Source organism: Vidua chalybeata, chromosome 22 (assembly GCF_026979565.1).
Source record: "Vidua chalybeata isolate OUT-0048 chromosome 22, bVidCha1 merged haplotype, whole genome shotgun sequence".
NCBI classification, from domain to species: domain Eukaryota; kingdom Metazoa; phylum Chordata; class Aves; order Passeriformes; family Viduidae; genus Vidua; species Vidua chalybeata.
The window spans coordinates 6,761,535-6,784,899 of record NC_071551.1 but is presented as its reverse complement, the minus strand read 5'-3'; the positions used below and the strand labels follow the sequence as shown (position 1 = coordinate 6,784,899).

At 48.0% G+C, this 23,365-nt stretch overlaps 2 protein-coding genes and 1 long non-coding RNA gene across 8 annotated transcripts in view; 1 reads left to right on the top strand and 2 right to left on the bottom strand.

The window, feature by feature from the left end:
- AGRN (agrin) overlaps positions 1-7,036 on the top strand; it is a 101,993-nt gene extending 94,957 nt beyond the window's left edge. For 3 of the 6 annotated variants that reach the window (XM_053962802.1, XM_053962799.1, XM_053962798.1), the window contains 4 exons: positions 359-391; positions 1,864-2,088; positions 3,362-3,465; positions 4,371-7,036. In XM_053962802.1, coding sequence (XP_053818777.1) covers positions 359-391; positions 1,864-2,088; positions 3,362-3,465; positions 4,371-4,510 — 502 coding nt within the window. In that variant the 3' untranslated portion in view covers positions 4,511-7,036. The remainder of the gene's footprint in view (positions 1-358; positions 392-1,863; positions 2,089-3,361; positions 3,466-4,370) is intronic. The other 3 variants (XM_053962800.1, XM_053962801.1, XM_053962803.1) reach the window with 2 other exon arrangements.
- Positions 6,846-7,488, bottom strand: LOC128798893 (uncharacterized). The gene is made up of 2 exons (XR_008434578.1): positions 7,391-7,488; positions 6,846-7,332 (listed from the first exon to the last, which is right to left on the bottom strand). It is a non-coding gene; the product is annotated as an uncharacterized LOC128798893 (long non-coding RNA).
- Positions 7,489-9,255: 1,767 nt separating this feature from the next.
- Positions 9,256-10,195, bottom strand: RNF223 (ring finger protein 223). The gene has a single exon (XM_053963201.1). The coding sequence runs from the start codon at positions 10,193-10,195 to the stop codon at positions 9,377-9,379; it is 819 nt and encodes a 272-aa protein (XP_053819176.1). The 3' UTR covers positions 9,256-9,376.
- Between the last annotated feature and the right edge of the window lie 13,170 nt (positions 10,196-23,365).

Sequence of the window (23,365 nt, the reverse complement as noted above, 5' to 3'; positions counted from 1 at the left end):
GGAAAGGAAAGGAAAGGAAAGGAAAGGAAAGGAAAGGAAAGGAAAGGAAAGGAAAGGAAAGGAAAGGAAAGGAAAGGAAAGGAAAGGAAAGGAAAGGAAAGGAAAAGGAAAGGAAAGGAAAGGAAAGGAAAGGAAAGGAAAGGAAAGGAAAGGAAAGGAAAGGAAAGGAAAGGAAAGGAAAGGAAAGGAAAGGAAAGGAAAGGAAAGGAAAGGAAAGGAAAGGAAAGGAAAGGAAAGGAAAGGAAAAGGAAAGGAAAGGAAAAGGAAAGGAAAAAAGGAAAGCAGAGGAGGAGGAGGAAGGCAGGGTCTCCTCGCTGCCCCTGGCTTATGGCTCGCTCCCCTTTTCTCCCCATCCAAGTCCCGAGGCGCTGGATTTCCCCTCGGAGCCCAGGTGAGTGTCCAGGCTGCGCCTGTCCCCTGCTCTGCCCGTGCCTCAGCATGTCCCCGTGTCCCTGTGTGTGTCCTCTGTGTCCCTGTCCTGGCTTTTTATCCGCGAGGGATCAGCTCTGCACGGGGGGGATGGCAGAGAGCCACCAGCCCAGGCTGGGTGACCCTGCAGGGACAGCCAAGGGCCACCAGCCCCGGCTGGGTGACCCTGCAGGGACAGCCAAGGGCCACCAGCCCCGGCTGGGTGACCCTGCAGGGACAGCCAAGGGCCACCAGCCCCGGCTGGGTGACCCTGCAGGGACAGCCAAGGGCCACCAGCCCCGGCTGGGTGACCCTGCAGGGACAGCCAAGGGCCACCAGCCCAGTCTGGGTGACCCTGCAGGGACAGCCAAGGGCCACCAGCCCCGGCTGGGTGACCCTGCAGGGACAGCCAAGGGCCACCAGCCCCGGCTGGGTGACCCTGCAGGGACAGCCAAGGGCCACCAGCCCAGTCTGGGTGACCCTGCAGGGACAGCCAAGGGCCACCAGCCCCGGCTGGGTGACCCTGCAGGGCCAGCAGGGCCCTGTCCCACCCCCCAGGTGTCCCTTGGGAATAAAAAGCTCTCTGTGGTGTCTCCGTGTGTCCCACTCCAGCTGTGGCCAGGAGCCTCGTGCCTGTTCCAGAGGCAAAAATCAGGATTCCAGCCTGGGGAAAATCCCATCTTTCCTTCCCTCCTCCCTTGGGAAGAGGTTTTGTGGCCTCCATCCCCTTCCTGTGGCAGTCCCCAGGGTGCCACGGCTGCTGTGTCACAGCTGGCAGGGATTGATCCTTGCGCTCCACGAGCACAAGTGGGATGGAGGTTATCCCAAAATCTGCCACCTTTTAGGGCAGCAGGTGGGCACAGACCTTTCCTGTGTGTCCCAGGAATGGGATGGAGGTTATCCCAAAATCTGACACCTTTTAGGGCAGCAGATAGGACAGGCACATGGGTGAATCCCAGGAAAGGGATGGAGATTATCCCAAAATCTGCCACCCTTAGGGCAGCAGATAGGACAGACTCCATGGGTGAATCCCAGGAAAGGGATGGAGATTATCCCAAAATCTGCTCCTCTTGTGGGCAGCAGGTGAGAGCACACACCCGTGGGTGAATCCCAGGAAAGGGATGGAGATTATCCCAAAATCTGCCACCCTTAGGGCAGCAGGTGAGAGCACACATCCTGTGGGTGAATCCCAGGAAAGGGATGGAGATTATCCCAAAATCCGCCACCTTTAGGGTGGCAGACAGGACAGACCCCGTGGGTGAATCCCAGGAAAGGGATGGAGATTATCCCAGCTTCCAGCTGCTCGGTGGGATGGAGGTTATCCCAAAACCCGTGACCCTCCAGGCCAGCAGGTGGGGACAGGCGGGGAGTTTATCCCGGCTGGCTGTGGGGGAGGAGGAGGAGGAGGAGGAAGGGGAGGCTGCTCGGGGAGCTGCCCGTGGCTCTGCCCCGCAGTGAGAAGGCGCTGCAGTCCAACCACTTTGAGCTGAGCATCAAGACGGAGGCGACGCAGGGGCTGCTGCTGTGGAGCGGGAAGGGGCTGCAGCGCTCGGATTACATCGCCCTGGCCATCGTGGACGGCTTCGTGCAGCTCAGCTACGACCTGGGCTCCAAGGGCGTCACCCTGCGCTCCAGCGTGCCCGTCAACACCAACCAGTGGGTGCACATCCGAGCCTCCAGGTGAGCGCGGCGCAGCGGCAGCGGGATTGGGAGCGGGAGCAGGATCGGGATCGGGAGCAGGATTGGGAGCAGGATCTGGATTGGGAGTGGGATCTGGATTGGGAGCAGGATCGGGATTGGGAGCAGGATCTGGATTGGGAGTGGGATCTGGATTGGGAGCGGGATCTGGATCAGGATTGGGATCAGAATTGGGATCTGGATTGGGAGCAGGATCTGGATCTGGATTGGGAAAAGGATCTGGATTGGGAGCAGGATTGGGAGCAGGATTGGGATCTGGATTGGGAGAAGGATCTGGATCAAGATTGGGATCAGAATTGGGATTGGGATTGGGATCTGGATTGGGAGTGGGATCTAGATTGGGATTGGGATCGGGATTGGGATCTGGATCAGGATTGGGATCCGGATCGGGATCTGGACTGGGATCTAGATCAGGATTGGGATCTGGGATCAGTATTGGGATCAGGATCTGGATTGGGATCGGGATTGGGATCTAGATCAGGATTGGGATCACGATTCGGATCTGGATTGGGATCCAGATTGGGATCGGTATCTGGATCAGGATTGGGATCTGGATTGGAATTGGGTTTGGGATCTGGATTGGGATCAGGATCTGGAGCAGGATCTGGATTGGGATCAGGCCCTTTAGGGCAGCAGGTGGGACAGACCCCAGCTGAATCCCAATCCCAGGAGTAGGGTGGAGATTATCCCCAAATCTGCCCCCCTGGTGGTTCCCAGTGTCAGCACTTGCAGGGAGCAGCCCTGGGCTGGCTCTGGGGGCCATCCCCGAATCCCCGCTGTTCCTCCCTCCCTCGGGGCCATCCCTGAATCCCCGGGGCCATTCCTGAATCCCCGCTGTTCCTCCCTCCCTCGGGGCCATTCCTGAATCCCCGGGGCCATTCCTGAATCCCCGCTGTTCCTCCTTCCCTCGGGGCCATTCCTGAATCCCCGGGGCCATTCCTGAATCCCCGCTGTTCCTCCTTCCCTCGGGGCCATTCCTCAATCCCTGCTGTTCCTCCTTCCCTCGGAGCCATCCCTGAATCCCCGCTGTTCCTCCTTCCCTCGGGGCCATCCCTGAATCCCCGCTGTTCCTCCCTCCCTTGGGCCATTCCTGAATCCCCGGGGCCATCCCTGAATCCCGGCTGTTCCTCCTTCCCTCGGAGCCATTCCTGAATCCCGGCTGTTCCTCCCTCCCTCGGGGCCATCCCTGAATCCCGGCTGTTCCTCCCTCCCTCGGGGCCATCCCTGAATCCCGGCTGTTCCTCCCTCGGAGCAGGGTGCAGAGGGAAGGCTCCCTGCAGGTTGGGAACGAGGCCCCCATCGCCGGCTCCTCTCCTCTCGGGGCCACCCAGCTGGACACGGACGGGGCGCTGTGGCTGGGTGAGTCCAGGGAAGGGACATTCCCGGTGTCCCCGGGAGGGCTCAGAGCTGGGGATGTTGGGGATGTCCCTCCCTTCCTTCAGCACCACCCCGCAGGTGGCTGAAAAATCCCTGCAAATGTCTCTGGTGGTGACACCGAGGGAGCAGTGCCAGTCCCCTGAGGGAATTCCAGCCCTAACTGGTGGTGGAAGGGACCCTAAAGCCCCTCCAGTGCCACTTCCAGACATGTCCCAGTGTCCCCAGCTATTCCAACCCGGCCTGGGGCACTTCCAGGGATGGGGCAGCCCTGGCCTCCCTGGGAAATCATTCCAGGGAGGGACAGGCCCCAGTGGTGGCAGCATGACCGTGCTGGGGCCAGGCTGTGTGTGACAGTCCTCAGTCTGTCTGTCCCCTGTCCCCCGTGTCATTTCCAGGGGTGCCGTCCCCTGTCCCAGCCCACCCTGTGCCATTTCCAGGCAGGCTGTTCCCTGTCCCCTGCTCTGTCCCCTGCTCTGTCCCCTGCTCTGTCCCTGTCTCCTGTGCTGTCCCCTGCTCTGTCCCTGTCTCCTGTGCTGTCCTCACTCCGTCCCCTGCTCTGTCTCCTCCTTTGTCCCTTGTGCTGTCCCCTGTGCTGTCCCCAGTCCCAGCTGACCCTGCTCTGTTTCCAGGAGCCCTGTCCCCTGCTCTGTCCCTGTCCCCTGCTCTGTCCCTGTCCCCTGCTCTGTCCCTGTCCCTTGCTCTGTCCCTGTCCCCTGCTCTGTCCCTGTCCCTTGCTCTGTCCCTGTCCCTTGCTCAGTTCCCAGCTGACCCTGCTCCATTTCCAGGAGCCCTGTCCCCTGCTCTGTCCCCTGCTCTGTCCCTGTCCCCTGCTCTGTCCCCTGTCCCCTGCTGTGTCCCTGTCCCAGCTGACCCCGTTCCATTTCCAGGGGGGCTGGACAAGCCGAGCGTGCCGCAGCGCCTGCCCAAGGCGTTCAGCACGGGCTGCATGCAGGATGTGCTCAGGGACTGCCAGGAGCTCTGTCCCTGTCCCCTGCTCTGTCCCCTGCTGTGTCCCTGTCCCAGCTGACCCCGTTCCATTTCCAGGGGGGCTGGACAAGCCGAGCGTGCCGCAGCGCCTGCCCAAGGCGTTCAGCACGGGCTTCGTGGGCTGCATGCGGGACGTGCTCGTGGACCGGCGGGAGCTGCACCTGCTGGAGGACGCCCTGAACCGGCCCCGGATATTGCACTGCTCGGCCAAATAGAGCCCAGGGACCTCCCTCCCTCCCCCTCCCCCCTGCCTATTGCTGTAATTATTTTCTATTTTTGTAAACTTATTGCTTTTTATATTTTTGGGGGGGGAGGACGGGGAGGGCAGGAAACCCTTTTTTGCTTTCGGGTCCTTGGGGCGGCGAGCAGCAGAACGAAGCTCGGCCAAGGCTCCGGGAAGTGGCACCAGAGCTCTCCCGCTGCAGCGTCCATCTTCTTCATACTTGAAGCTTCTTTGTTTTGGGGTTGTTCTCCCCCTTTTTTGCCTGGTGTTTTTGGGGGGGTTTGTTCCCAAAAACAACCCTGTTTTCCTGTGGGGGGAAACGCTGCTGGTGCTGGCGAGGCCTTCACGGATTCGCGGGGTGGGAATTCCCACCCTGCTCCGGGCTCCGGCTCTTCCAAACCTTCTCCTGGCCCCGTGTTCACCTGATTTCCTGCTGCCCCCTGTTCCTCTCACTGTAATTTATGTGTGTAAGGATCTCAAGTGCTTTTCTCCTCCGAGCTCTGCTCAAATCAGGGATGCCACGCACTGGAAGGGAGAGAGCCGGGCCCAAGCTTGCCTCGGGACTCTTTGCTGGACTCAGAGCTGCTGGGGAGGCAAAAATGTGGATTTTTCCAGCGGTTCTCCTCCTCCTCTTCCTCTTGGACACGTGCAGGAGCGGCTGTGAAACCTCATCCCCACATTTTGTGTTCATCCAGACGTGTCCTGACCCCTCCCCGGCCACCGAGCCTTGGCCTCCCTCGTGCTGGGGATCACTTGGAGCTCCTCTCCAAGAGCTGGGAATTCTCTCCCTCTCCCAAAAGGAACCAGGAAATTCCCTTTTCCCTCCTCAGAGATCTCTTGGATGTGTCCTTCCGTGCCCCACAGTGTTCTCCAGCCTCTGGCAAGGCAGAGCTGCCGCTGGAGCCTCTCCCACGAAGAGAATTTGGAATTTTTCACCTTGGACTTGGAGTTTTTGGGTCTTCCAGGCTCCTCTGGATGCTGCCAGCCCAGCAGGAAGGGCTCCAGCAGGAGCAGGAGCGAGGCCGGGGAGTATCTGGGGGGAATTTGAAGCATTTTCCTCCAGGAAACAAAAATTTTGGGGCCGGTTCTGAAGTTCCTGGGGTGTGGCTGCAGCTCTGCACCTCCCGGGACGTGGAGAAGAGCAGGTGGATCCCAGCTCTGGAAGGAATCCCCTCTTCCTTTGGGATTCCTTCCCCATGGAAGGGTTTCCTGGTGTTTGGTGGCCTCTGGGTCCCTTTCCCAACCCTCAGCTGGAATTTCTCCGTGGAAAAACAACTTTTGGGAATTGGTCTGCGGGATCCCGCCGGGTTCTGGGTGGGAGCTGCTGCCCAAGGTGCCAGAATTTGGCTTTTCCCCCCCCCCTAAATTTCCACCCCACCTTGCAGGGCACCCTTTGAAATGGGGGTTTTGGCACCAACTTTTGAGGCAGGAAAGGTCAAATTTCTTCTCTCAGGGTGAGCTCTGAACAAAGGTGGAACCAAGAGGGGAAGCCTATGGAAAAACCACTTGGATCTGCTTTGATTTCGTTTATTTGATTTAAAAAAATAAAATAAATAAATAAATATTCCCAACCCGTGACATTCCCGTGGAAAACCCAGGGTTAAATCTTCCAGGGGGGGCTGTGCCCTGTGTGGGATGAGGGCTCTGCTGTGCCTGGGGGGTTCTGTGCGTGCCAAAATTCCCATTTTTTTGGGGGCTGCTGGCTCCAAATTGGGATTCCTGGTGGGAGGGAGGGGTCTGGCAGCCCCCCAGTCCATATTTTGGGAGTGGGATTCCCAGCTGGGCTGGATGTTCCAGCTCCAGAGGGACGGGGAAGCTGCTGATGTTCAGGAATGAAGAAACGGCAAAAAAAAAAAACCAAAAAAAACCCCAACAACTGAAAAAAAAAAAGCAAAATAAAAACTCATTCTGCTTTTGCTGGGGCTTGGAAATGCCTTAAACCAGGACTTTGTGTCCTCCTGGGGGAGCATTTGGAATTTCCAGCAGCACTCTGCACAATTTTCAACAACATTTCTACCACAGAATGTGCAAAAAAAAAAAAAAAAAAAAAAAAAAAAAAAAAAAAAAAAAAAAAAACCAAAAAAAAACAAAAAAAAAAAAGAGACATTGAGGTTGTTTTTTTTTTCTGGATTAGATTTTTTTTTTTTGGCTCTTTTTTTTTTTTTTTTTTTTTAATTGCAAACCCCCGAGCTGTCCACGGAGAGGGTGAATTCCTGACTTGGGGAGCTGCTGGCTGAGTTGCACGGGCGGAGGAGCAGCATGATGTAACCATTACTAACTCGTGTCTTTCGTCAAATCACCCAGAAATAAACTTTGGAAACGATTAAAGAGGTTTTTAAGGGGCCTGCTGCTTCTTCTCTTTTTTTTTTTTTTTTTTTTTTTTTTCCCCCCCTAGGATAAAGGAAATTTTCCTGGTGCTGTTTGCTGGGCGCAGGAGGGTGAAGTCTCCTAAATTCAGTTTTTTTCCAGGAATTCCAACCCCCAATCCCAGGGTTTTGCAGGATTTTTGTGTCTTTCCTTCCCCTCCTCTGTGGTTTCAGCTTGTGGGAGTCTCCACTTTTCCCTCTTTGTCTCTTTTATTCCCTCAGCACCAGGGACCCTTCCCAGCCTCAGGAATTTTGGTGTTTCACGTTCCCAACCTCTGGAATTTGGGTTTCACCCTCCAAACCTCTGGAATTTGGGTTTCACCTTCCCAACCTCTGGAATTTTGGTGTTTCACCCTCCCAACCTCTGGAATTTTGGTGTTTCACGTTCCCAACCTCTGGAATTTGGGTTTCACCCTCACAACCTCTGGAATTTTGGTGTTTCCCGTTCCCAGCCTTGGAAATTTGGGTTTCACCCTCCCAACCTCTGGAATTCTGTTGTTTCACCTTCCCAACCTCTGGAATTTGGGTTTCACCTTCCCAGCCTCTGGAATTTTGGTGTTTCACCCTCCCAACCTCTGGAATTTGGGTTTCACCCTCCCAACCTCTGGAATTTTGGTGTTTCATCCTCCCAACCTCTGGAATTTGGGTTTCACCTCCCCAGCCTCTGGAATTCTGGCGTTTCCCATCTGTTCATCCAGCCATCCCAGTTCCTCACGGGAATAATCACGGAGCTCCTCCAGGGGAAAAAAAAAAAAAAAAAAAAAAAATCCCTTTATTCCCTCAGGAGCTGCAGGGACGGGGGATCCTGGGAAGCTCTCGGTGCATTCCCAGCCCTGCATTCCATGGAGAGCCTGGCAGCGATGCGCGGGGACATTCCAGAGGCGGGGAAGGACATTCCAGAGGTATGGGAAGGACATCCCAGAGGCGGGGAAGGACATTCCAGAGGTATGGGAAGGACATCCCAGAGGCACGGGGACATTCCAGAGGTATGGGAAGGACATCCCAGAGGCACGGGGACATTCCAGAGGTATGGGAAGGACATCCCAGAGGCACGGGGACATCCCAAAGGCACAGGAAGGAGATCCGGAGGCACGGGAAGGACATTCCAGAGGCACGGGAAGGACATTCCGGAGGCACGGGAAGGACATTCCAGAGGCACGGGAAGGACATTCCGGAGGCACGGGAGCGCGGTGAGCGGGATGTGGGATGTGCCGGCAATCCCAGGAATGCAGCGGGTCCTGCTTGGCACCGCCGCGCTGGGGACGGAGCCGAGATCCAGGAAAGGCTTTTGTCCCTTGTCCCTTGTCCCTTGTCCCCATCCCTGAGCAGATCCAGGGGCTCCTGGGGGAGCTGGGATGGGGGTTTTGTCCCAGATCCTGTCAGGACAGCAGGTCCCATCCCTGTTCCTCATCCCTGAGCAGATCCAGAGGCTCCTGGGGGAGCTGGGATGGGGGTTTTGTCCCAGGTCCTGTCAGGACAGCAGGTCCCATCCCTGTTCCTCATCCCTGAGCAGATCCAGGGGCTCTCGGTGCCGCTGGAGAGGGGATTTGTCCCAAATCCTTTCGGGGCAGCAGGTCCTGTCCCTTGTCCTCATGGAGCTGAGCAGATCCAGGGGCTCTGGCACTACTGGAAAGGGATTTTGTCCCAGGTCCTGTCAGGAGAGCAGATCCTGTCCTTGTTCCCATCCCTGAGCAGATCCAGGGGCTCAGGCTCTGTTGGAATGGGGGTTTTGTCCCAGGTCCTGTCAGGACAGCAGGTCCCATTCCAGTTCCCATTCCTGAGCAGATCCAGGAGCTCCTGGTGCTGCTGGAATGGAGATTTTGTCCCAGATCCTGTGAGGACAGCAGGTTCTGTTCCTGTTCCTCATCCCTGAGCAGATCCAGAGGCTCTGCCACTACTGGAATGGGGTTCTGTCCCAGGTCCTGTCAGGACAGCAGGTCCCGTCCCTGCGCAGATCCAAAGGCTCTGGCATTACTGGAATGGGGGTTTTGTCCCAGGTCCTGTCAGGACAGCAGGTCCCATTCCAGCTCCCATCCCTGCGCAGATCCAGAGGCTCTGCCTCTACTGGAATGGAGATTTTGTGCCAGGTCCTGTCAGGACAGCAGCTCCCATCCCTGCGCAGATCCAGAGGCTCTGGCTGTGTTGGAATGTGGTTCTGTCCCAGGTCCTGTCAGGACAGCATGTCTCATTCCAGTTCCCATCCCTGAGCAGATCCAGAGGCTCTGCCTCTACTGGAATGGAGATTTTGTCCCAGGTCCTGTCAGGACAGCCGGTCCCGTCCCTGTCCCCGTCCCCGAGGGCCGCAGCGGCTCTGTCCCTAGTGGAAGGGCGGCCGTGTGGCCGCGGCCGCGGTGGCTTTGGGGGGCAGCAGCTCGGGCCGGCTGACGGCCGCGGTGCGCGCCAAGCAGCGCAGGTTTCCCGTCTTGAGCGCGCACTGCACGGGCCACAGGATGATGCAGAAGAGGATGATGAGGAGCGCCGAGAGCAGCACGATGCGCTTCCAGTCGTCGCAGATGTCGCAGCGCGACAGCCGCCCCGCCAGCCCCGCCGGCGCCGCCTCGGCGCTCTCGGCCTTGCTCATGGCCACGTCGATGGACACGCACGAGTCCGGGTTCTCGGCGTCGGCCGAGGCGCGGCGGCAGCACAGCTTGGTGCCCTCCATCCACAGCTCCCGCTCGCCCTGCAGCTCGGGCGGCAGCGTGGCCAGCAGCTCGCGGCTGGTGGCCAGCCCGGGCGCGCCCTGCCGCGGCAGGCAGGTGGGCTGGCGGCAGAAGGGGCAGGGCAGCAGCTCCGCGCCGCCGCCCAGCGCCGCGCTCAGCCGCGCCACGCACTCCAGGCAGAACACGTGCGAGCACTGCAGCAGCTTGGGCGTCTTGAAGGAGTTGTCGTAGGTGGTGAAGCAGATGGAGCACTCCACGGGCGAGGCGGGCTTCGGGGAGCCGGGCCCGGCGGAGCCCGCGGGGCTCAGCGGCGGCGCGGAGCGCGGGGACGCGGCCGCGGGGCTGGACGGGGCCTCGGCGGAGCCCGAGCGCCGCAGCTGCGGGAAGCACGACATGCTGGAGCCCCGCGGGAGGAGCCGCGCCCGCGGAGAGCCTGCGGAGCAAAGAGCGGCGTCACTGCGGCACTCCTGCGTCATGTTCGGTCTCGTTTCTGTTCTATCTATTCTATTCTATTATTTCATTCTAGTCTATTCTATTCTAATTTATTTTTTCATTCTATTCTATTCTATTCTAGTCTAGTCTATTCTATTCTATGCTATGCTATGCTATGCTATTCTATTCTATTCTATTTTATCCTATTCTATTCTATTCTATTAATTTTTTCATTCTATTCTATTCTATTCTATTCTATTCTATTCTATTCTATTCTATTCTATTCTATTCTTTTCTATTCTATTCTATTCCATTCCATTCTATTCTATTCTATTCTAATTTATATTTTCATTCTATTCTATTCTATTCTATTCTATTCTAATTTATTTTTTCATTCTATTCTATTCTATTCTATTCTACTCTATTATTTCATTCTATTCCAGTCCATTCCAGTCCATTCTATTTTAATTTATTTCATTCTGTTCTATTCCATTCTATTCTATTCTATTCCATTCTATTCTATTCTATTCCATTCTATTCCATTCTATTCTATTCTATTCTATTCTATTCTATTCTATTCTATTCTATTCCATTCCATTCCATTCCATTCCATTCCATTCCATTCCATCTCATTCTGTTTTAATTTATTTTATTTCATTCTATTTTATTTTGATCTATTCTATTCCATTCCATTCCATTCTATTTTAATTTATTTTATTTTATTTCATTCTATTCTGTTCTATTCCGTTCTATTCTATTCCATTCTATTTTAATTAATTTTATCTCATTCTATTCTATTCTATTCTATTCTATTCTATTCTATTCTATTCTATTCTATTCTATTCCATTCTATTCTATTCTATTCTATTCTATTCCATTCCATTCCATTCTATTTTAATTAATTTTATCTCATTCTATTCTATTCTATTCTATTCTATTCTATTCTATTCTATTCTATTCTATTCTATTCCATTCTATTTTAATTAATTTTATCTCATTCTATTCTATTCTATTCTATTCTATTCTATTCTATTCTATTCTAATTTTCATTTACTTTATTCCATTCCATTCCATTCTGTTTTAATTTATTTTATTTCATTCTATTTTATTTTAATCTATTCTATTCTATTTTCATTTATTTTCTTATTTTATTTTACTTTATTTTACTTTATTCTTTTATTATTTCTTTTATTCTTTTCTATTATTTTATTTTATTCTTATTTATTTATTCAGAATCACCTGCTTTTCAGTTAGTTTTATTTATTTTTTTATTTTATTGTATTTGTTTGTTCAGAATCACCCACTTTCTATTTCCTTTTCTTTATTTCCTTTTATTTATTTATTCAGAATCACCCACTATTTATTTTATTTTATTTATTTTATTTTATTTTATTTTGGTTTGGGTTATTTTATTTTATTTTATTTTGTTTTATTTTATTTTATTTTTATTTTTTTTTTTTATTTTGTTTTATTTTATTTTATTTTGGTTTGGTTTGGTTTTCTTATTTTATTTTATTTTGTTTTGTTTTATTTTTTATTTTATTTTATTTTATTTTATTTTGTTTTATTTTATTTTATTTATTTTATTTTATTTTTTATATTTTATTTTAATTTTTATTTTGTTTTATTTTATTTTATTTTATTTTATTTTATTTTTTATAATTTATATTTTATTTTACTTCATATTTCATTTCATTTCACTCCCTTATTCCATTTACACAGAATCACCCGCTTTGAATTTTTTGAATTTTACCTCTTTTCTTTTTTTCACTCATTCCCTCATTTTCTCCTCCTCATTCCACCTTTTTGGCAACCCCAAAAAAATCCCCGGAGAAAAACGAAACCCCCCAGGGACCACCCCGAACTTCCCGGGCGGGCACAGGAGCCAAACCCCCAAAATCCCCCAAAATCCCCCCAAAATCCCCAAAATCCCCCCAAAATCCCCCAAAATCCCCCCAAAATCCCCTCAAAATCCCCCAAAATCCCCCCAAAATCCCCCAAAATCCCCCCAAAATCCCCCAAAATCCCCCCCAAAATCCCAAAAAAATCCCCCAAAATCCCCCCAAAATCCCCCCAAAATCCCAAAAAATCCCCCAAAATCCCCCAAAATCCCAAAAAAATCCCCCAAAATCCCCCAAAATCCCAAAAAAATCCCCCAAAATCCCCCCAAAATCCCCCAAAATCCCCAAAATCCCCCAAAATCCCCCCAAAATCCCCCAAAATCCCCCAAAACCCCCCAAAACCCCCCAAAATCCCCCCAAAATCCCCCCAAAATCCCAAAAAAATCCCCAAAATCCCCCAAAAATCCCCCAAAACCCCCCAAAATCCCCCCAAAATCCAAAAAAAATCCCCCAAAATCCCCCCAAAATCCCCCAAAATCCCCCCAAAACCCCCCAAAATCCCCCAAAACCCCCCAAAATCCCCCAAAATCCCCCCAAAATCCCAAAAAAATCCCCCCAAAATCCCCCCAAAATCCCCCAAAATCCCCCAAAATCCCCCCAAAATCCCCCAAATTCCTCTTTTTTTGGGGCAAAACCTCCCCAAGCCGGGACCTACCCCGGGCGCTGGGAGCCGGGAGCAGCGCCGAGAATTCCATGGGGAATTAGAGCCGGGCCGGGGGACACGGAGCCAGCTCGGGGGGAAATGGGGAGAAAAAAACTTCTTTTTTGGGGGGAATTTGGGCCTGGGGGCTGCAATTCCATAAAAAAAAACCCAATCACGGCAGGGAGGAAATTCGGGATTTTCCTGCTCAGAGAGGGGGAAACGGCTCCTGTGCCTGCAGCCCCCTGGAATCCCCAAAATTTGGATTATTTTAGCAATAATGCTTCCAGAGCCAAAATCTGAGCTTCATCCTTCTTAAAATCCCCCAAAATTTGGATTATTTTAGGCAACATCTGCATCCAGAGCCAAAATCTGAGCTTCATCCTCCTCAAAATCCCCCAAAATTCCCATTATTTTAGGCAACATCTGCATCCAGATGCAAAATTTCAGCTTCATTCTCCTTAAAATCCCCCAAAATTCCGATTATTTTAGCAATAATGCTTCCAGAGCCAAAATTTGAGCTTCATCCCCCTTGGAATCCCCAAAATTCCGATTATTTTAGCTCCAGCTGCACCCAGACCCAACATTTCAGCTCCTGTCCCTTCAGCCCCCTCAGAATCCCCAAAATTTGGATTATTTTAGGCAACATCTGCATTCATACCCAAATTTTGAGCTTCATCCTTCTTAAAATCCCCCAAAATTCCCATTATTTTAGGCAACATCTGCATCCAGAGCCAAAATCTGAGCTTCATTCTCCTTAAAATCCCCCAAAATTTGGATTATTTTAGGCAACATTTGCATTCAGATCCAAAATCTGAGCTTAATTCTTCTTAAAATTCCCTAAAAATCAGATTATTTTCGCTCCAGCTGCATCCAGAGCCAAATTTTGAGCTTCATCCCTCTTGGAATCCCCAAAATTCGGATTATTTCAGGCTCCAGCTGCCCCCAGACCCAAATTTTGAGCTTCATCCTTCTTAAAATCCCCTAAAATTTTGGGTTATTTTCGCTCCAGCTGCCCCCAGACCCAAAATTTGAGTTTCATCCTTCTTAAAATCCCCCAAAATTTGGATTATTTTCGCTCCAGCTGCCCCCAGACCCAAATTTTGAGCTTCATCCTTCTTAAAATCCCCCAAAATTCGGATTATTTTAGGCAACATCTGCATCCAGACCCAAATTTTGAGTTTCATTCTCCTTAAAATCCCCCAAAATTCCGATTATTTTAGGCAACATCTGCATCCAGACCCAAATTTTGAGTTTCATTCTCCTTAAAATCCCCCAAAATTCCCATTATTTTAGGCAACATCTGCATCCAGACCCAAATTTTGAGCTTCATCCTTCTTAAAATCCCCCAAAATTCGGATTATTTTCGCTCCAGCTGCCCCCAGACCCAAATTTTGAGCTTCATCCCCCTTGGAACCCCCCAAAATTCCCATTATTTCAGGCTCCCCAGAGCAGCAGGAAATTCCGGGGCCGCATTTCCCAGGAGATTTTGGGGGATTTTTTTGGGATGTGTCACCGGGATTTGCAGCTTCCTGTAATTAGAGCTCGGCCCAGCAATTAAACCTGAATTGCAATTAAGCGATGGCAGATAATTCCCCGTGATCCACAAGGGGAAAAAAAAAATCTCCATTATTTGGATTGAATTATTCATGATTATTTACATTTATTATTTATAATAACGACGTTTGAATGGTTATTTCCATTGTTTATGTTATTTATTAGCTCCATTTCTACCGATCATATCTTATTTATATTTATATTTTGTTTATTTATATTTATATTTATATTTCTACTGCTATTTCTATATATTTTTATTTATAATTTTATTTATTTTTATTTATATTTATATTTCTACTGCTATTTCTATATATTTTTATTTATTTTTTTATTTATATTTATATTTCTACTTCTATTCCTGTATATTTATATTTCTACTGCTATTTCTATATATTTAGATTTATAATTTTATTTATTTATTTATTATTTATATTTCTATTTCTGCTTCTATTCCTATATATTTATATTAATATTTCTACTGCTATTTATATATATTTAGATTTATATTTATTTTTTATTTATATTTCTATTTCTACTTCTATTCCTATATATTTATATTTTTATTTTTATTTTTATTTTTATTTTTATTTTTATTTATTTATTATTTATATTTCTACTGCTATTTCTATATATTTATATTTATATTTCTATATATTTATATTTTATTTGTTTTTTATTTATATTTCTATTTCTACTTCTATTCCTTTATATTTCTATTTCTATTTCTATTTCTATTTCTGATTCTACATTAGTATCTATATTCATATCTATATTTAGATCTATTTTAATATATTTTTATACATCTATATATCTAACTATATTTATAGTTCATATCTTTTTATAAAATATATTTTATTTTTTAATACATTTATTTATCCTCTATCTCCCCCCGAGCCACCCTTCAGAACTTCTCTTGTTTTTGTGCTTCTCTTCCTTTAAATATGAATTATTAATTTTATTTTTTTTTTCGGGTGCAGCTTCTCCTGCGGTGAAATTTTGTGCATTTCCCACGGGTTTTAACGGCTTTTAATTTATTTTTTAAATATTTTTTTTTTGCTATCAGATAAATCACAAATCCAAGCCCAAACTGGCACAAAGCTGGGGAGAACCTGAGGGACTTTTTCCCTTTTTATCTTGAATTTTTGGGCTAAATTTTCCCTTTTTTCCCCCATTCCCTCAATGCTTTTTTGGTTTTTTTTTTGGTTTTTTTGGGTTATTTTTTTTTGTTTGTTTGTTTGGTTTTTTGGGGGGTTTTTTTTGTTTTTTTGAGGTTTTTTGGGGGTTTTTTTTGGGTTTTTTTTGTGGTTTTTTTTGGTTTTTTTTGTTGTTTTTTGGGTTTTGTTTTTTTTTTGTTTGTTTGTTTGTTTTTTGGTTTTTTTTTTTGCAGTTCCTGGTTTTTTTTTTTAGGGATTTTCAGGAATTCTGAGCTGGCAAAGGGAGCAGCCTTGGCTTGCCCAGGCTCTCGTTATGCAATGAGGAACGATGACGTCATTAATTAGGGATGATGAAATGATTAACTCTTAATGAGGAAATCCCAGCAGCTCTTTCTGAAATCCTGAATTCAACTCAACTTTTCCCCCAAAATTTGCTTTTCAATAAAAAAATCCCGATTTTCCCCTTCCCCCAGTGCCATCGTGGCCTTCTCGGGTTTATTAAATTGGGATTTTGCTGGGTTTATCCTTTTTTTCTGCTTTTTTTTTTTGTTTGATATTTTGATTTTTGGGGTTTGGGATTTGGATCAAGCAGAGGACGAGAGATTTTTAATTCCTCAACCTCCCCCCTCCTCATTTTTAACAGAATAATTTGATTTTTAGGGGCTTTTTTTTTGTTTGATTTTCTGATTTTTTTTTCTTCCCCCAATCCACAGCCTCTCCTCATCCCAGATATTTCCTGGGATTTTCCAGGGGCTTTGGGAAATAAGGAAGCCACGCAGGAGGGGGACGCAAAGGAGGGAATTCCGTGGGTTTTTGGAAATTCCAGGAATCTTTTTACACCATGAAAGCAACTGAGAGGGGCCACGTTTGGGATGGGATTTGGGATTTGGGATTTGGGATTTGGGATTTGGGATTTGGGATTAGGACTTGTCCGGTCCCACTGATCTGAGTTCAAATAATCCCAGTTCCAGCAATCCCAGTCCAAACAATCCCAGTCCAAACAATCCCAGTCCTACAATCCCAGTTCCAGCAATCCCAGTCCCAGTGATCCCAGTCCCAGTGATCCCAGTCCAAACAATCCCAGTCCCAGTGATCCCAGTCCCAGTGATCCCAGTCCAAACAATCCCAGTCCCAGTGATCCCAGTTCTACAATCCCAGTCCCAGTTCCCCATTCCCAATGATCCCAGTTCCAACAATCCCAGTCCCAGTGATCCCAGTCCCAGTGATTCCAGATCCAGCAATCCCAGTTCCAACAATCCCAGTCCCAGTGATCCCAGTTCTACAATCCCAGTTCCAGCCATCCCAGTCCCAGTGACCCCAGTTCCAACGATCCCAGTTCCAGCGATCCCAGTTCCAACAATCCCAGTTCAGTTCTCACAGTCCCAGTTCCAGCAATCCCAGTCCCAGTGATCCCAGTCCAAACAATCCCAGTCCTACAATCCCAGTCCCAGTGATCCCAGTCCCAGTGATTCCAGATCCAACAATCCCAGTTCCAACAATCCCAGTTCAGTTCTCACAGTCCCAGTTCCAGCAATCCCAGTCCCAGTGATCCCAGTTCTACAATCCCAGTTCCAGCAATCCCAGTCCCAGTGACCCCAGTTCCAACGATCCCAGTTGCAATATTCCCAGTTCCAACAATCCCAGTCCCAGTGATCCCAGTCCCAGTTCCCCATTCCCAGTGATTCCAGTTCCAACAATCCCAGTTCCAACAATCCCAGTTCCAACAATCCCAGTTCAGTTCCCACGGTCCCAGTTCCAACAATCCCAGTCCCAGTGATCCCAGTCCAAACAGTCCCAGTGACTCCAGTTCCAACAATCCCAGTTCAAACAATCCCTGTCCCAGTGATCCCAGTCCCAGTTCCTCAGTCCCAGTGATCCCAGTCCAAATAATCCCATTCCCAGTTCCCCACTCCCAGTTCCCCATTCCCAGCGTTCTCCCCGTGGGATTTTCACCCCCAGCCCCAGCAGTACCTGTCCAGGTGCTGTTAGAGGGACCAAACCATCTCCTGCTCTCCCAGTGCCCAGAAACCCTCCAGAGATTCCCAGAAATCCTCCAGAATTCCTCCAGAAATCAATCTTCCAGAAATCCTCGAAAAATCCTCGGAAAATCCTCAAAAAATCCCCGGGAAATCCTCGGGAATGCCGGCCTCGGAGCCTCCGGAGCGCTCGCGGAGCAGGAAATCCCGCGGGCGGCTCAGGTGTGTTTTATCCCCGCCTGCCCCAGGTGACTTTTCCTGCTCCGCCTGTCCCGGCCCCATCCGCTGAATCACGGCCCCGAGCGGGCGGGAATGCTCCGGGAATGCTCCGGGAATGCTCCGGGAATGCTCCGGGAATGCTCCGGGGGCACCGCCCGGCGCCGTGCCCGCCCCGGGAAATTCTCATTTCCAGGGGTTTGCAACGTTTCCTCTCCTTTTCCATCCATTTCCATCATTGATCCCTCTTTTCCGGGCTGGGAAATTCGATTTTTGAGGGTTTTTTAAAAATTTTCCATCATTGATTCCTTTTCTCCAGCCTGGGAAATTCTCATTTTCCAGGGGTTTGCAGAGCTCCCTCTCCTTTTCCAACCGTTTCCATCCTTGATCCCTCTTTTCCGGGCTGGGAAATTCTCATTTCCAGGGGTTTGCAACGTTTCCTCTCCTTTTCCATCCCTTTCCATCACTGATCCCTCTTTTCCGGGCTGGGAAATTCAATTTCTGAGGATTAAAAAAAAAAAAAAATTCAGTAATTTTCCATTCATTTTCATCATTGATCCCTCTTTTCCAGCCTGGGAATTCTGATTTCCAGGGGTTTGCAATGTTTCCTCTCCTTTTCCAACCGTTTCCATCACTGATCCCTCTTTTCCGGGCTGGGAAATTCAATTTATATTTTATTTTTTAATATTTTCCATCCTTGATCCCTCTTTTCCAGCCTGGGAAATTCAATTTATATTTTATTTTTTAATATTTTCCATCATTGATCCCTCTTTTCCAGCCTGGGAAATTCTCATTTCCAGGGGTTTGCAACGTTTCCTCTTCTTTTCCATCCCTTTCCATCACTGGTCCCTCTTTTCCAGGCTGGGAAATTCAATTTTTGAGGATTAAAAAAAAATAATTCAGTCATTTTCCATTCATTTCCATCACTGATCCCTCTTTTCCGGGCTGGGAAATTCAATTTATATTTTGTTTTCTAATATTTTCCATCATTGATCCCTCTTTTCCCACCTGGGAAATTCCATTTTTGAGGGTCTTAAAAAATTTCCATCATTGATCCCTCTTTTCCAGCCTGGGAAATTAAATTAAATTTTTTTTTTAATATTTTCCATCCTTGATCCCTCTTTTCCAGCCTGGGAAATTCTGATTTTCCAGAGGCTCGCAAAGTTTCCTCTCCTTTTCCGTCCATTGCCGTAATTTATCCCTCTTTTCCAGCCTGGGAATTCCCAGGAATTCCGGGAATGCTGCAGGGAGGGAAAGCTGGGAATTGTTTCTCTGGAGCCAGGAGGGGAAAATCTGGGAACCGTTCCCTGATGGGATTCCGGGAATTCACCTGGAATTCCCAGGAATGCTGCAGGGACAGAGCTGGGAATTGTTTCTCTGGGGCCGGGAGGGGAAAATTTGGGAACCATTCCCTGTTCCCAGCCTGGAGTGGGAATTCCCAGGAATTCCTGGAGTCAGGAGGAGAACAAGGCTGGGAACCATTCCCAGTCTGGAGTGGGAATTCCGGGAATGCTGCAGGGAGGGAAAGCTGGGAATTGTTTCTCTGGGGCCAGGAGGGGAAAAGTCTGGAAACTGAACTGTTCCCTGATGGGATTCCTGGGAATTCCCGGGAATGCTGCAGGGACAGAGCTGGGAATTGTTTCTCTGGAGCTGGGAGGAGAAAATTTGGGAACCGTTCCCTCATGGGATTCCTGGGAATTCTGGGAATGCTGCAGGGAGGGAGAGCTGGGAATTGTTTCTCTGGGACCAGGAGGAGAAATGTTTGGGAACCATTCCCAGCCTGGAGTGGGAATTCCCGGTCTCTGATTTCCGGGAATGCTGCAGGGACAGAGCTGGAGCTCAGGGAAATTTTCTCTGGAGCCGGGAGGAGAAAAGGCTGGGAACAATTCCCTGATGGAGCTGAGCCTGGAATTCCTGGGAATGCTGCAGGGACGGAGCTGGGAATTGTTTTTCTGGGGCCAGGAGGAGAAAATTTGGGAACCATTCCCTGTTCCCAGCCTGGAGTGGGAATTCCAGGAAAGTTGGAATTGTTTTTCTGGGGCCAGGAGGAGAAAATTTGGGAACCATTCCCTGTTTCCAGGCTGGAGTGGGAATTCCCAGGAATTCCCAGGAATTCTTGGGACAAAGAGCTGGAATTGTTTCTCTGGAGCCAGGAGGGGAAAAGTTTGGGAACATTCCCTGTTTCCAGGCTAGAGTGGGAATTCCAGGAAAGCTGGGAATTGTTTCTCTGGAACCAGGATGAGAACAAGGCTGGGAATCATTCCCTGTTTCCAGCCTGGAGCGGGAATTCCCAGGAATTCCCGGGACAAAGCGCTGGAATTGTCTCGGGAAAAGCTGCTTAGAGGGAGGTGGAGAGCTCCGTGTGTTTTCCCTGGATATTCTCAGTGTTTTCCCTGGATATTCCCAGTGTTTTCCCTGGATATTCTCAGTGTTTTCCCTGGATATTCCCAGTGTTTCCCCTGGATATTCCCAGGGTTTCCCCTGGATATTCCCAGTGTTTTCCCTGGATAGTCCCAGTGTTTTCCCTGGATATTCTCAGTGTTTTCCCTGGATATTCCCAGGGTTTTCCCTGGATATTCCCAGTGTTTCCCCTGGATATTCCCAGGGTTTTCCCTGGATATTCTCAGTGTTTTCCCTGGATATTCCCAGGGTTTCCCCTGGATATTCCCAGGGTTTTCCCTGGATTGCAGGAGCTGGGGAACGTGGATGCAGGAGCTGGAAAATAAGAAATAAATACGAAATAAATAAGAAACAAATAAGAAGTAAAAAAGAAACGATAAATAAACAAATAAGAAATAAGTAAGAAATAAATAAGAAATAAATAAAGAAATACAAAACCAAATTGTCCCGTGCCTGTCCCGTGTCTGTCCCGTGCCTGTCCCGCGGGAATCGCTCACTTCCCGCCGCACTCACTTCCCGGGAATGCCTCGGGAATGCCTCGGGAATGACTCCGGCAGAGCCCGCGGGGCGCTCCTGCTCCTCCTCTCCCGCGAACCCTGCGGCCTCTGCTGGCGGAATCCCTGCTTTTCCGGGATCCAAGGATTCCCCGTCCCTGCTTTTCCGGGATCCAAGGATTCCCCGTCCCTGCTTTTCCGGGATCCAAGGATTCCCAATCCCTGCTTTTCCGGGATCCAAGGATTCCCAATCCCTGCTTTTCCGGGATCCAAGGATTCCCCGTCCCTGCTTTTCCAGGATCCAAGGATTCCCAATCCCTGCTTTTCCGGGATCCAAGGATTCCCCGTCCCTGCTTTTCCAGGATCCAAGGATTCCCAATCCCTGCTTTTCCGGGATCCAAGGATTCCCCATCCCTGCTTTTCCGGGATCCAAGGATTCCCCGTCCCTGCTTTTCCAGGATCCACGGGATCCTCCCAGCTAAGGATTCCCTGTCCCTGCTTTTCCGGGATCCAAGGATTCCCCGTCCCTGCTTTTCCAGGATCCAAGGATTCCCAATCCCTGCTTTTCCGGGATCCAAGGATTCCCCGTCCCTGCTTTTCCAGGATCCAAGGATTCCCAATCCCTGCTTTTCCGGGATCCAAGGATTCCCCGTCCCTGCTTTTCCAGGATCCAAGGATTCCCTGTCCCTGCTTTTCCAGGATCCAAGGATTCCCAGTCCCTGCTTTTCCAGGATCCAAGGATTCCCTGTCCCTGCTTTTCCGGGATCCAAGGATTCCCCATTCCTGCTTTTCTGGGATCCAAGGATTCCCCGTCCCTGCTTTTCCGGGATCCAAGGATTCCCAATCCCTGCTTTTCCAGGATCCAAGGATTCCCTGTCCCTGCTTTTCTGGGATCCAAGGATTCCCCATTCCTGCTTTTCCGGGATCCAAGGATTCCCCGTCCCTGCTTTTCCAGGATCCATGGGATCCCCCCAGCCAAGGATTTCCCATTCCCGTTTCCCATTCCCATTCCCATTCCCATTTCCCATTCCCATTATTTCCCATCCCCAATCCCATCCCCATCCCATTTCCCATTATTTCCCATTTCCCATTCCCAATCCTATTTCCCATTCCCAATCCCATTTCCCATTAATTCCCATCCCCATTTCCCATTATTTCCCATTATTTCCCATTATTTCCTATCCCCATTCCTGTTTCACATTCCCAATCCCATTTCCCATTATTTCCCATCCCCATTCCCATTCCCCATTCCCATCCCCATTTCCCATTATTTCCCATCCCCATTTCCCATTATTTCCCATCCCCATTCCTGTTTCACATGGGAATGTGAATCCCATTTCCCAATCCCATTTTCCATTCCCATTATTTCCCAATCCCATTCCCATCCTCATTCCCATTCCCATTCCCATCCCCAATCCCATTTCCCATTATTTCCCATTATTTCCCATTCCCATCCCCATTCCCATTCCCCATTCCCATCCCCATTTCCCATTATTTCCCATCCCCATTTCCCATTATTTCCCATTATTTCCCATCCCCATTCCTGTTTCACATGGGAATGTGAATCCCATTTCCCAATCCCATTTTCCATTCCCATTATTTCCCAATCCCATTCCCATCCTCATTCCCATTTCCATCCCCAATCCCATTTCCCATTATTTCCCATTATTTCCCATTATTTCCCATTCCCATTCCCCATTTCCCATTTCCCATCTCCCAATCCCATTCCCAACCCCACAACTGGACACATCCCTGGAAGTTTGGGACAATCCCAATCCCTGCTCAGCCCAGCCCTTCCCAGCCCCAAGGGACGGAATTTTCCTGACTAGAAAATAAAATTAAAAAGGTAAAAATGTAAAAATGAAAACTCAAAAACTAAAAATTAAAAAATAAATTAAAATTAAAAATTAAAAATTAAAAAATTAAAAATTAAAAATTAAAAAATTAAAAAATTAAAATTAAAAATTAAAAATTAAATCAAAAATTAAAAAATAAAAATTAAAAATAAATTAAAAAATTAAAAACTAAAAATTAAAAATTAAAAATTAAAAATTAAAAATTAAAAATTAAAAATTAAAAATTAAAAATAAAAATTAAAAAATAAAAATAAAAATTAAAGATTAAAAATGAAAAATTAAAAATTAAAAATTAAAAATCAAAAATCAAAAATTCCAGCACGGGAAGAAACAAGGAAATCCACCCAGGAATTCCTGGCCCCCAAACCCTGGAATTTCGAGGCTCTCCCACCTCCAGGGATTTTTTTTTTTTTCCCTTTTATTCAGGGAAGTAAATTGGAAAATCCCTCATGGATTTTGAATATTTTAATATTTTTTAATATTTATGATTTTTTTGGTTCAATTTTGGCAGAGATTGGTAGGGGGAATAAATCACATTAAAAGGAGATTTTTAGGGGAAATAAACCACATTAAAATGAGGTTTTTAGGGGAATAAACCACGTTAAAATGAGGTTTTTAGGGGAAATAAACCACATTAAAATGAGATTTTTAGGGTAAATAAGCCACATTAAAATGAGATTCTTTTGGGGAAATAAACCACATTAAAATAAGGTTTTAGGGAAAATAAACCACTTTAAAAGGAGGTTTTTAGGGGAAATAAACCACGTTAACATGAGGTATTTAGGGGAAATAAACCACACTAAAAGGAGATTTTTAGGGGAAATAAACCACATTTAAAAAGAGACTTTTATGGGAAATAAACCACATTAAAAGGAGATTTGTAGGCGGAAATACACCGCACTAAAAGGATATTTTTGGGGAAATAAGCCACATGAAAATGAGGATTTTAGGGGAAATAAGCCACATTAAAAGGAGATTTTATTGGGAAACAAACCACATGAAAATGAGATTTTAATGGGA